Raw genomic sequence first — 12877 nt, 5'->3', positions numbered from 1 at the left:
AATGTTATTTCCAATTAGGATGAGGGTATTCTACGTAACATCAAGATTTCTGTAACAAAGCTTTTCCTAGCACTATGCCAGAAAATACAAATGGTTATGAAAAAGTGATTAAGTAGAAAAGATTTAGCACAAACTTAAGATAAGTACCATGTAGATGCACAATACACAAGGTTTATTTTTTGTAACACCCCATCCACCTGAAGGCAGTCCACCTGGAAAACAGAACCTTAATTAACAAAATAAAATCAATTTAAAAGTTAAAGAAACTAGAAAATACAAATAGTTAAAAAGACTAGAGAAGTACCTGCCATAGATACAGTTTTGACATTCCTCGTTTTTTATATGTTATGCATAACTCAGAAGGGAGTATCTCCAAAGGGAATTCTAACAATCACAATTTTCCACTTCCCAATAAAACCATCCTCATTAAATACATGTCCATGAGCTTCCTGTGCTTCAAGGGTAGTTTCGTCCCAAAATGCTACATATCATGCCTGCATACACCTTTCTATGAGTATGCGGACATTAGAATTAAGGATTTATAAATTAATAGTGACAATATCACCATAATCAAAAGGATTCCCAACCACATAAGCTGCAACAATGAGGCATGAGCCATATCCATCATCAGAAAATCACCAACAGCAGCTGCAATATTTTTCAAGTGCAACGATCATACATGTCATTATTATATAAGAAAGAAAAAATCAATATTATATTAATATAAAAATATTGTATTTTTTTGGAAACAAAAAAAGAAAGAACACCTGTAGAATCATCAAGACGATAAGGCATAGATTTAAAATATATGGATGTTCCTGAAGCAAAAAGAGAAAGAACACCAACAGCTCTGTCCAGGCTCCTTTTTTTGGATTATAAATCTAGGTTCCTTTGATAATCACAATGTGGGCTGGTAAGTTCACACCCCATGCAAGAGTAGCTGTTGAAACAAGTACTTGAATGTGTCCATCAGCAAACAGTTCCTCAACAAGTTGACGATCAGCCCTAGCAATTCCTACGATGTGTCTATAAGCACCTGATGCTTTCCAGCCACTCTAATCATCTTTTCATAACAAATATCATTCATCAATTGAAATCTCTGCAATGGCTTTTTTACTGTAATTCCAATATACTGTTGAGCAAGTGGGCAAGGTCTGTAACTATTGCCAAAATGAAACAGGCCTTTCTCCAATATATTGGTGACAATGATTTGTGTTTCTTCAATTTGTTGATGGGTCAAAGACTGATCTCCACTCAACTCAATCACAGTGACTTCATAGTGCTTCAAACGATTGGACAGGTTGGCATGGTTGAGATCTTTACAAGCTTCTCAAAAGCTTGCTGTGATTTCTGTAAGAGCCTAAAGGAAGCGCACACTTCTTATTTTCCATCAAAAGACCACCTTGCAGCATCCCTATCAACAACATCCCTTCGACCACGATCCCCATTTCCACCACCACTCTCATCCTTCAATCACCTTGCTTCTTCTCTTATGCTTTTCTCCAAGTTCTTCCTCCCTTTTGTGTTGCCCTGGTGGCATGCAGTTGTTCCGATATTGCATCCAAATCAGGCCCCAGTCCCATCATTTGTTCTTCAATTTGCTTCCTTTGTTCTTGATCTTCAGCCCTTGCAAGACAGGTACACCATACAATCTTCAGTCTATTCCTCAAAAGATACTTTATCAGACTGAACTTATCAAACTGAAGATGCACCAAACAAAAGATATTCCATACACGAAGGTAATTATTCCAATATGCCATTTATGAAATCCGATAAATACAATTGTAATGGCTTTTGATAGACTTATAACTTAAAATAAAATATAATTAAAACTGGAAGTCCCAAAGAGTCCTAAATTGAAAAGAAAAAAAAACAATTAAAATATAGAATTTACTTGAGAGAGTGTAGATCTGTAGCCAGAAAAATATAGATGAGGCAACAAAGACCAAGCCACTAGGCAATTGCTAATTGGCAAAATCAGGAATCAGGTTCAGCCTGGAGAGTGTGGCAAACCTCAACTTCCAAGCCATAGAGAAATTGGGCAAACTTGCAAAAAATAAATACATACAAATAAAGCTGTGGTTTGTATTTAATATAGAGAGGAGAAGATATGCATGTTTTATTTATATTAAAATTGAAAGCTAAAAACGCAGAAGGTGAGAATGAGAAAGGGGGCAACAGGCGAGAATGAGAAGGGCAGAAGCAAACTCACAATGCGAAAAATCGATAATTAGATTGTCAGATTGAGAGAATCAATTGGAGATAGGGGTGTGATTTACAGATCTGTGAACGATAATTCAGCGATCAGCAACTGGAGGATTTTTTTTATACTCTTTGATTTCTGAACTTCATTTATTAGGCGCGATCTCTGATTTTACGTGAATTTGGTTTGCCGCCTAAAGTCTCTCCAAGATTCCACTAAGATGACTAATTTCCCCCAAATCCACTTCCCGTCTCCTCATTTTCTTCCTGCTGCTCTTCTGTTGTGTGGTTGATGATTCGTATTTTTCCCCGATTGCCACTCTCCTGCTGTGTGGCTGATGATTCTTGTTCTTCTCTTGATGATTTCAGACTCCATCTCTACGACTTTACATGATATTTTACAGAAAGGAGTCTTTGTGGAGCATTGGGGTTTTTCTTTATTTCATAACCCTCACACATACTGGGTTGAGAGAAAACGAGAGAAGCGGAAGCTTGGAAGAAAATAAAACCCTAGCACGTGCTAGAGAGAAGGGAGGTGGCGATGGCTTAGGGTTTATAGAGAGACGGAAGGTAGAGAATGAAGGGAGATCGAGAGGAGAGAGTATCAGAGAGGAGAGAGTGGATTACAAGGATGAAAGATAGATAGAAGATAGAAAAACGAGGCGGGTTTTCAAACTTTTGGGGATTTCGTTTCCCCCTTGTCTACTGAAAGCGTGTTTCATTAAAATTATAAAGCGACGGGAACAGACGACGCGCGTTTAAGATAAAGTGCCCTCCGTGTTTTTAATTTTTTTCTTGAGACACTAAATTAAGGGCACGCAATAATGCGTGACGTGAATCCTTAAATTTTTTGGAGAGATGACACTATTTCAAGGGCACGTCCTCTTGTGTATCATTAATCAGTGCGTGTCGTAAAAAGCGCGTCATTAAAGGTCTGTTTTCTAGTAGTGGTATCTTTTGTGGGATTATTTATAAAGGTATATTTAATATGTTTAATTTTGATTTATTTTTAACTTCTCTGCTTTTTTGTAGCCATGGTTTGATTTTGGAGCGATTTCAAATGATCTCATGGCTTCAGTTTATTGGGTGTCACTGAACAATTGGATATGTATGCGGTATAGAGACCGCAAGAATATTGCAAAAACGCGTTTACTGATTTTGAAGGGGATGTCGAGGTAGCAAGGGCTCCATCACCTAAACGTATGGATCCGCAGCATTGGAGTAATGTTATTGACCACTTCTTATCAGCTAAGCATAAAAAACGACTCGCTAAAAACAAAGAATGCTGGAAGAAAGAATCATGGAGGGATGTGCAACTACGGTAGTGCTTGTTTTAAGAATGTAAGTTATAATAATGATTATTCAATTACAACATATTTTTTAATGTTTATTTAAGTATAAAATATTTTGTAATGTTAAAAATAATTTAAATAGACTTGAAGCATTTCATCGTGGGTACGTGAGTAAACAATGGGAATTTGTTGTTCCATTAGTTGAAGACCCATATGTAAGTTTTTATAATATTAAAAAATGAAGTAGATTTTTATGTGTGTGTGTGTATGTTAGTTTTAAAGTATATTGACAATCTTCATGAAATACATAATGCTTTACTTGTTGAGGTTGCCTTACAGACTCAACACATAGCTGACTCCGATGGTGATCCAGACTGCATTCATTGGATCATAATATTTGAGAAGGTTTTAGGTTCTCGACGAGGGTATGTGAGAGACATTGGGCCTAAACCTCCTTCTGCAGCAAGTGCTCCATCCCAATGGAAGTCACAGTCACAAACACCACAACCAACACTGGTAATTATTAAATTCTTAAAGAATTTGGTAGCTTTGTTATATTGTTAACAACTTGATGCATTTGTAGCAGTGTTTGGTAGTTTGACAGTTTGTTAAATTGTTAAAGTCTTTATTGATTTGGTGGTTTAATAGTCTGTAAAATTGTTAAAGATTTAATTCATTTGGTGGTTTGATAGTTTGATAGTTTGTTAAATTGTAAATAACTTAATGTGCTTGTGACTTAATTGTAGGATGTGGATGTAAGTGCTTTTCTTAAAAACCCGGCGTTTGTGACTATAATTGGAGATATTATCCGCTCGTTTAAGAACCAAGTCAACAATGAGGAAAACAACGATGAGGAAGACGAAGACGCATAGTAATTGTTTTTAGTTATGGATGATGTTATTTTGGATTTATTAGATAGTTTATGGATGATATATTTGACGTTTACTTTGGATTTATTAAATAGTTTATGTAATGTGGTATATTTGATGTTTTATGTATTGTGGTATGTATTGATTTTTGTATTTTTATCAAATCTTAATTTTATAATATATAAACTAATATCATAGATAAATCGTTTTAAAAAAACATTAGCTGCGACACCTTTCGGGACGACATTGACCAATTGCGACGACTCCTGCCTTTGGGAACCCTTGCCGAAAAACCCCCGACATATAGCCGAAATATCAATAGAGATGACACCAATAGCAATGATCATGACATTTAGCGACGACGTTAGTTGCAATGACAAATGAGTATTAGCTACATACGAGGTAACAACAACGACCCTTTAGCGATGACATGTCGTCGCTAAAGGTATTAGCGACGTCACGAGGCATCAATTAGGATGTTTTTTTGTTGTCGCTAAAGGTAATGTTTTTTTGTTGTAGCTGAAATCTTCGTAATACAACTAATACAGTTTTTTTTTTGCATAATGTTTTAGTATATGTTTTATGACCAAATACAATTTTTAATTTCAAAACCAAAATCATGGTAATAAAAATTGGAGGCTAAAGAACGAAGCGGTTATACAGTAGTATCTTTGAGAAAATCTATTGATTCTCAATTGCTAGATTCGGCTCCAAAAGAAACTGCTTGGTGTAAAATGATGCTCGGGAAGATTAATATGTTATTGTGGAGACTTCGGTTGGGTAGATTGCCTACCAAAGAGAACCTGTTAGTTGGTAGAGGGGTGCCTATTTAAAACCTAATGCGCCCTTTGTGTTGCTCAATCATGGAAAGCGAGTAACACTTATTTCTCAAATATTCTACTGCCAAGGAGTTAATGGCTCAACTAGGTAGTCGATGGTTCTTTCTCCTAATTTAGTTGATGTTAACTGTGTTGAGGTTTTGATTACAGTTTGGAGCAGGCCTAATTTTCTTATATTGTGGAGGTCAAGTGTGAAGTGGTCATTAGATTCTTCCTGTACGTTTTATGGTCGTATATGACTGACTTGAGTTTTAGGGGAGCACCTAAAGGAATTACTATGTTAACTATGGAAGTTATGTCTGCTTCCTATCCTTGGTTTAGATGTAGATGTAAAAGGTATGCGACCTTGAAGTGGGAATCATGAATGCAATTTGTTTGGTTTTTTCTAGCTTCTCACTAGCATTTAATAAAGTATTGTTATTAAAAAACAATTATAGTTAAAAGAAAGGAATGATGCATTTTCAATTAGGCCCCAAGTGCAAGAAATAGCAATGTACTTTGGTATTTCTCGTATTTAAAGTTCTTTAGTACAAAATAAGTAGAAAGTAAGCTACCATTTCTTGTGAAATAAGAATATTTAATTTCAAAGTCTCATATATTTATATAATGATAAATAAATGCATGTTAATTTGTTAATTGTGTTTATCTTCCAAGTGTAAGAAATAGCAATGTACTTTGGTTTTTTGTCCCAAGTGCAAGAAATAGCAATGTACTTTGGTATCAATAAGTTCATGTTGATTTGGTATTTGTGTTTTTCTCCTAAGTGCAAGAAATAGCAATGTACTTTGGGGTTTCTAGTATTTAAGGTTCTTTAGCATAACTAAGTAGAAAGTAAGCTACAATTTCTTCTAAAACAAGACTATCTAGTTTCAAAGTCTCATATATTCATATAATGATCAATAAATGGATGTTGATTTAGTAAATGTATTTGTAATTGTGTTTATGTTCTAAGTTTAAGAAATAGCAATGTACTTTGGTTTTTTGTCTCTAGTTTAAAAATAGCAATGTACTTTGACATCAATAAATGCATGTTGATTTGGTAATTGTGTTTATATGTCCCAAGTTCAAGAAATAACAATGTGCTTTTGGTTTTTCTTGTATTTAAATACGAGAAATAACAATGTACTTTGGTAGTTTTTGCTTATGTTAGTTTAACTTATAAGTTTATGCATGTTGTTATTTATTTTGTAGTTTGAAAGTCTTTGTGCAATGCTCAACGAACCGGCGTTTAGAGAGGAACTTTATGCTTTTTTTTTTCAATAGAGGAAACCACACAGTGATGATCAAGAAGGAAACGAGGGAAACAGAGTTGATGGTTCGGTGGATAATTAGTTTGTGTTTTGTACGTTAGACTTGTTGTGACATAAGTTTATAATACTTTTGTTGTTTAATTATTTTGGTATTTTTATGAGATTATAACACTTAGATGCCTAACTGGATGACGTTGTGTAATTTATTTATGCATTTAATTTCATTACCGGCCTATCGGTTTTTTGACACTTGAAAATTGTTTATTTTAAAAAAATTAAAAATATGAAAAAGAATATTATTGGTGACACTATAACTGACGACATATTTTATTACCGAAGTGTTATCGTCGACAAATATCTTTAACGATGACTTTTTAAGCAATAGCGATAGGACAGTTTGACGACTTCGCAGTTATTACTTATTTTACGAGCGATTATCGCCTCTAATGCCACTTTCTTGTAGTGCATGTTAATGAGAAAGGAATTCAAGTGGGCTCAAAGAATGGTAAAAGCCTAAAAGGTTTCTAGAACACACCTACCACGTTGCCATCGGTCTCCGACATTCGATATTTTAAATGGGATTTTTTTTTAAATATTTGAAGGGAAAAAATGAGACTTGCGTAAAATAATGCAATTAATGCATGCGTTGATTGTTCATGTCACGCACAAATACTTTTCTTCTTCTATCAAACTTCCAGAGAATTTCAAAATAATGCAATAAAACATTCTAATGGATTAAATAGCTCAAGGCCTAGTCTCGACGACTCATTCAACAGACAAATTAGAAATGCGTTTACCGGTGTACGTATTTGAATAAATATATCCCACTTGCATGTCCTTTTTTTTTTATTGTTGGAGTATATATATGTATCGATTGGGTGATTGTTCTTACTCAAATATTTAAGCTACACAGGCATCAAAGCATTGTTTTCTTCTAAAAAAATATATGGGGTATCATAAGTCTATTGTAACTATTTTAATTCCCATACTCGCTTTACTTCTCTCATCGAATTACATACCATGCAAAGCTCAGCTTTCTACCACCTTTTACGATGACACATGCCCTAATGCACTCACCACAATTAGGTCTTCTATTAATGCTGCGGTGACTAGTGAAAGTCGCATGGCAGCTTCTCTCATTCGCCTTCATTTTCACGATTGTTTCGTTCAGGTTAATTAATAATTTATTTCTTAAATCTTAATCCTCTCTCTCTCTCTCTCTCTCTCTCTCTCTCTCTCTCTCTCTCATATGCATGACCTTTTTTCCATGCATGGTGCTTCTACATTAGAAGCTATTAAGAACATGCAGATTTAATCGATCAGGACAATTTTGCAGGGTTGTGATGCATCCATTTTACTAGATGATGCCCCAAGTGAGAAGACTGCAGGAAGGAATGGAGGTGTGAGGGGCTATAACGTTATAGATGATGCAAAAGCTGCTGTCGAGAGCATATGTCCAGGCATTGTTTCTTGTGCAGATGTACTTGCTGTCGCTGCTCGTGATGCTTCTGTAGCGGTAATATATAGCAAAAACTTTATGACCGATGTACATATATAGATCAAATTCAGAGAATCTGCCGTTATATTTCGATTATAATTAGATTTTTTATGTGTGAAATACGTACATATATAGGTAGATGGTCCTACATGGCCAGTAAGGCTTGGTAGAAGAGATTCTACATCAGCAAACCCAGGTGTAGCTCAAACTGATCTTCCAGTAGCCAGTATGAATTTAGGTCAACTCATTGCAAACTTTGATCGAAAGACACTCAGCGTAAGAGATATGGTTGCCCTTTCAGGTAATGATCACTTACATCGACCCATTTTGATTAAATATCTCCTCGCCAAACAGATGATAAATTATACTTGTTGGCATGCATGCATTCAGGTTCTCACACAATAGGGCAAGCAAGATGTGTTGCGTTTAGGGCAAGAATATACGATAACACCTCAAACATAGATCCTGAATTTGCTAGCAGCCTTAGGAGCAACTGTCCACAGACTGGAGGCAACGGGAACTTGGAGTCACTTGATTTGGTGACACCAAATACATTTGACGTCAACTACTTTAGGAATCTTTTGGAAAGAAGGGGTCTTCTTGCATCAGATCAGGCACTGTTTAATGGAGATTCAACTGATAGCATCGTACAAGAGTACGTCGACAATCCTTCTGTCTTTTTATCTGATTTCGCTGCAGCCATGGTTAGGATGGGAGACATTGATCCCCTTACCGGTGCTAATGGGGAGATAAGGACAGTTTGCACTACTGCCAATTAAGAAACAAAATTAAAGTGATGTAGTAATGATCGATGTGTAATATGGCTATCCGTCTACTAAGAATTTTCTTCATTTTATTTATACTTTTATGTATTCATATTTTTCGACCCATTTAAGGTTTAGTGCAAGGCTTTGTGTGTTTTTTAACAAGTACCCTTCAAGAAAAATCATCAACCTTGAAAGCCACAAGTTGGGTTTTGTTTACTTGACTAACAAAATAGCTAACAAAGTTATGGGTTTAATTAATCTTAGACATAGATGTTATAACGATGCTATAGTTGTATGATTAACTCCAATTTCCACTCTAATACTCAAAAATCACTTTAGGTATTTAATTATAGTAGTTGTGAACATTTTTAAAGGCAAAATGTATAACTACTTCATTTGGTAGAGACTTTGTCTTTTAGATCCCAGGTCTTAGGTTTTAATCCGGATATTAATGATTTCTATTAACTTTATGATACTAACTTTCAGCTATTAACCCATAGTTCAAAGAACAAAAATTAAGCTTAATTAAGAAAACAATAATGTTAGACTATCACAACAAAAAAATGTAACCTTTAGCGATGACAAAAACGTCGCAAATGATACCCCGTGTTGTCGCTAATACCTTTAGCGATGACATGTCGTCGTTATTACCTCGTAGCTAATACTCGTTTGTCGTCACAAATGACATCGTCTCTAATACTCTTCGTCGTTATATGTCTTTGTCGTTGTTATTGGCATCATCTATTGATATTCCGGCCACCGGTCGGAGTTTTTCGGACAATTCTCCCGGAATCAGTAGTCGTCGCAATTGGTCAATGTCGTCCCTAAAGGAGTCGCTGCTAATGTTTTTTTTTTTTTTTTTTTTTTTTTTTTTTTTTTTTTTTTTTGAAAAAACAATTTATTTATGATTTTAGTTTATATATTATAAAATGGAGATTTGATAAAAATACAAAAATAAATACATACCACATTACATAAAACATCAAATATACCACATTACATAACCTATCTTATAAATCCAAAATAAAAATCAAATATATCATCCATAAACTATCTAATAAATCCAAAATAACATCATTCATAACATAAAACAAGAAATACTATGTGTCTTCGTCTTCCCCATCATTATTTTCCTCGTTGTTGACTTGGTTCTTAAACAAAAGGATAATATCTCCAATTGTCGTCACAAATTTTGGGTTTTGAAGAAAAACATTCACATCAACATCCTACAATTAAGTCACAAGTACATTAAGTTATTAACAATTTAACAAACTATCAAACTCTCAAACCACCAAATGAATTAAGTCGTTAGCAATTTAACAAACTATTAAACAACCAAATCAATTAAGTCATTAACAATTTAACAAACTACCAAACTACCAAAAATTACTATAAATGTACCAAGTTATTAACAATATAACAAAGCTAACAAATTCTTTAAGAATTTAACAAGTACCTGTGTTGGTTGCGATATTTGTGATTGTGACTGTCATTGGGATGGAAAACTTGTATCTGCTGTAAAAGGAGGTTTAGGCCCAATGCCTCACACATGCCCCCCTTCGAGCACCTAACACATTCTCAAATATTACGATCAAATCAATGGAGTCTGGATCACCACCGGAGTCGGCTATGTGATGAGTCTATAAAGCAACCTTAGCAACTAAGACATTCTGTATTTTACAAAGATTGTCAATATACATTAAAACTAACAAAAAAAAAACAATCTACTTCATTTTTAAGTAATAATAACTTACATATTGGTCTTCAACCAAAGGATCAACAAATTGCCCTTTTTTATTCACATACCCATAATGAAATGCTTCAAGTCTATTTTCAAATTATGTTTAATATTACAAAATATGTTATACTTGAATAAACATTAAAAAATATGTTATAACCAAATAAGCATTATTGTAACTTACGTTCTTAAAATAAACACTACCGCCACAGGCGGATCCATAAGGTATCACGGGATACCCCTAAAAAACAATTTAGTAGTGTTAATTTTTTCGAAAAAAATCTTTTTATGTTGTGGTTTTATATCGAAAAAAAATTGGGCTACCCTAAAAAATTCTAGGTTATTTCTAAATGGACCAAAATACAAACTATCCCAAATGGCCCAAAATTTTTAATCTCACACCAATTAATTTATTGAAACAAAGAGGTATTAAGCCCAATAGTCCAATTTAAAAAAAATAATCACGATTCACGTAATTGGATTATTCAATCGTCACTTTGTGCGTCTTCTCAATTGCCGACTTCAAATCGGAAATCGTCTTCTGCCTTACGGCCTTGCTGCGATCGTGGACATCGGACTCGGACATCAAGCATTCTCAATTGCAAAATTCCAGGCACATCCTCCACTCCTCGGATATTCCATTACAATGAAACAAGTTAGTATAACCAAAATACTCATCCCTATTATGTATTTAGGTTAATCAAATTCAAATTTTTTGTTATTATGTTTGAAAAATTAGAAATTAACAATTAACTTTGTTAAATTAGCTACTTAGGGTTAATACTTAATGATTATTTGTTGTTAAAACTTGAAATCAAGTTATGGTTGATATATTTTTATTGTAGATTGTTATTTGTTCATTTGTTGTTGAAACTTGGAATCGATATTATAGTTGATATATCTTGATAATTGATAATTTGACTCTAGGTTATTAGGTTGTTATTTGTTGACTGTTGTTGAAACTCGAAATCAAGTTTATAGTTCAAAGATTTTGATTGTAGGTTGCTATTAAAAGTTTTTTCAAAAGACATTTAGATGTTGGAGACAACAATGGTGAATGAACTTCCAAAAAAATAGGGCTAATGAAAGTAATCAAGTTCCACAAACTAACCAACCAATACCAAACCATAAGAAACACAATCAAACGAAGCTACTCAAGTTCCACAAACTAATCAACCAATGCCAAAACCAAAAGCAACACAATCTTTTGATTTGAATGATCTTCCTTCGGACCTAGGGGATAGGCCAAATATTACATATTATAATCCTAATCAAATGGATGAAATAAGGAGGGCATATTTGATTAAATGGCCTTGTCAACCAAAGGGGCCTAGTTTTGAATATACATTATTTAGTAATAAGCCAAGACGTTTTGTTGTGCAATGGTTTACTGATTTTCCATGGTTAGAGTATATCATAAAAAATAAGAAGGCATATTTTTGTTTCTATTTGTTTGGAGATATGCTAGGGGAACAAGGTGGAAGAGATGCATTTATAACCAAAGGCTTTGACAATTGGAGTAAAAAAGGCTCATTCCGAAAACATATGGGTAATATTCAAAGTGTTGGATTAGTGTCTACGTCCATAACTATTTTGGTATGTACTTGACTCGATTATGAGCATGGTCCTTTTGGGTTGCCTTTACCATAGCAATATGTAGGATGAATTAAGGAGAGAGATGTTTAATTATGATTTATTAATATATTATAAGAATAATATATTAAAGGAGAAATCATAATGTTTAATTAATATTAGTCAACAATTAATTTTATGGCTAAAAGAGATTAATTAAACTTAAGGGACTTATTGTGTAATTATAAGATAATTACATAGATGGGCTTATGGACTCCATATAAGTTGGAGTGGACGAATTTTATGGGGAACCCCATTAGAAATCGTTCAAGGCTTCTAAAGAAGGAGTTCATGGGCTGCTTAGGGCTTAAATAGTCAAATTAGGGTTTCCTTGTTAGATAACCCTAATTTCCTACCTATTTAAGGAGTCCCTAAGCCCCAAAAACGTGGTGAATTATTCCCTTAGGGTTTCTAGACGATTTTGGGTGCTCCTCTCTCTTCTCTATTCGTCCAAGTTGCTTAGTGGTGTTTGTGACTCCATTAGAGGTGCAACACTTGAGGCACTAAGCTTTCTGAAGCCAAGGATTGATTGTTATTGCTATATAACAATCAAATGTAAGATCTAAACCCTAATTTCAGTTATAGTTTATTAGATCTAGGGTTTATGGCTTTGGATAATCAGTTGCATGTTCATTAGACAAACTAGATCCAAAGCTATTAGGGTTTGCATGTACAAAATAGGATTGATGTATTGTTCAAAACCCATCACAAAGTTATCACCGTAAGGCCCAAGAAAAGTGTGATTTGTTATTGAGAAAAAACCAATCTATTGGTGAAGTCTTGCATAAGT

General features: G+C 34.2%; 1 protein-coding gene across 1 annotated transcript; it reads left to right on the top strand.

Moving 5' to 3' along the window:
* Nucleotides 1-7359: 7359 nt before the first annotated feature.
* On the top strand, nucleotides 7360-8889 carry LOC145066575 (basic peroxidase-like). The gene is made up of 4 exons (XM_079013871.1): nucleotides 7360-7623; nucleotides 7789-7968; nucleotides 8086-8251; nucleotides 8341-8889. The coding sequence occupies exons 1-4, from the start codon at nucleotides 7399-7401 to the stop codon at nucleotides 8727-8729; spliced, it is 960 nt and encodes a 319-aa protein (XP_078869997.1). The 5' UTR covers nucleotides 7360-7398; the 3' UTR covers nucleotides 8730-8889.
* The last annotated feature ends 3988 nt before the right edge of the window (nucleotides 8890-12877 follow it).

Source organism: Lactuca serriola, chromosome 8 (assembly GCF_051521515.1).
Source record: "Lactuca serriola cultivar US96UC23 chromosome 8, Lser_US96UC23_V15, whole genome shotgun sequence".
Lineage (NCBI taxonomy): Eukaryota > Viridiplantae > Streptophyta > Magnoliopsida > Asterales > Asteraceae > Lactuca > Lactuca serriola.
This window is presented reverse-complemented; position numbering and strand designations above follow the sequence as displayed.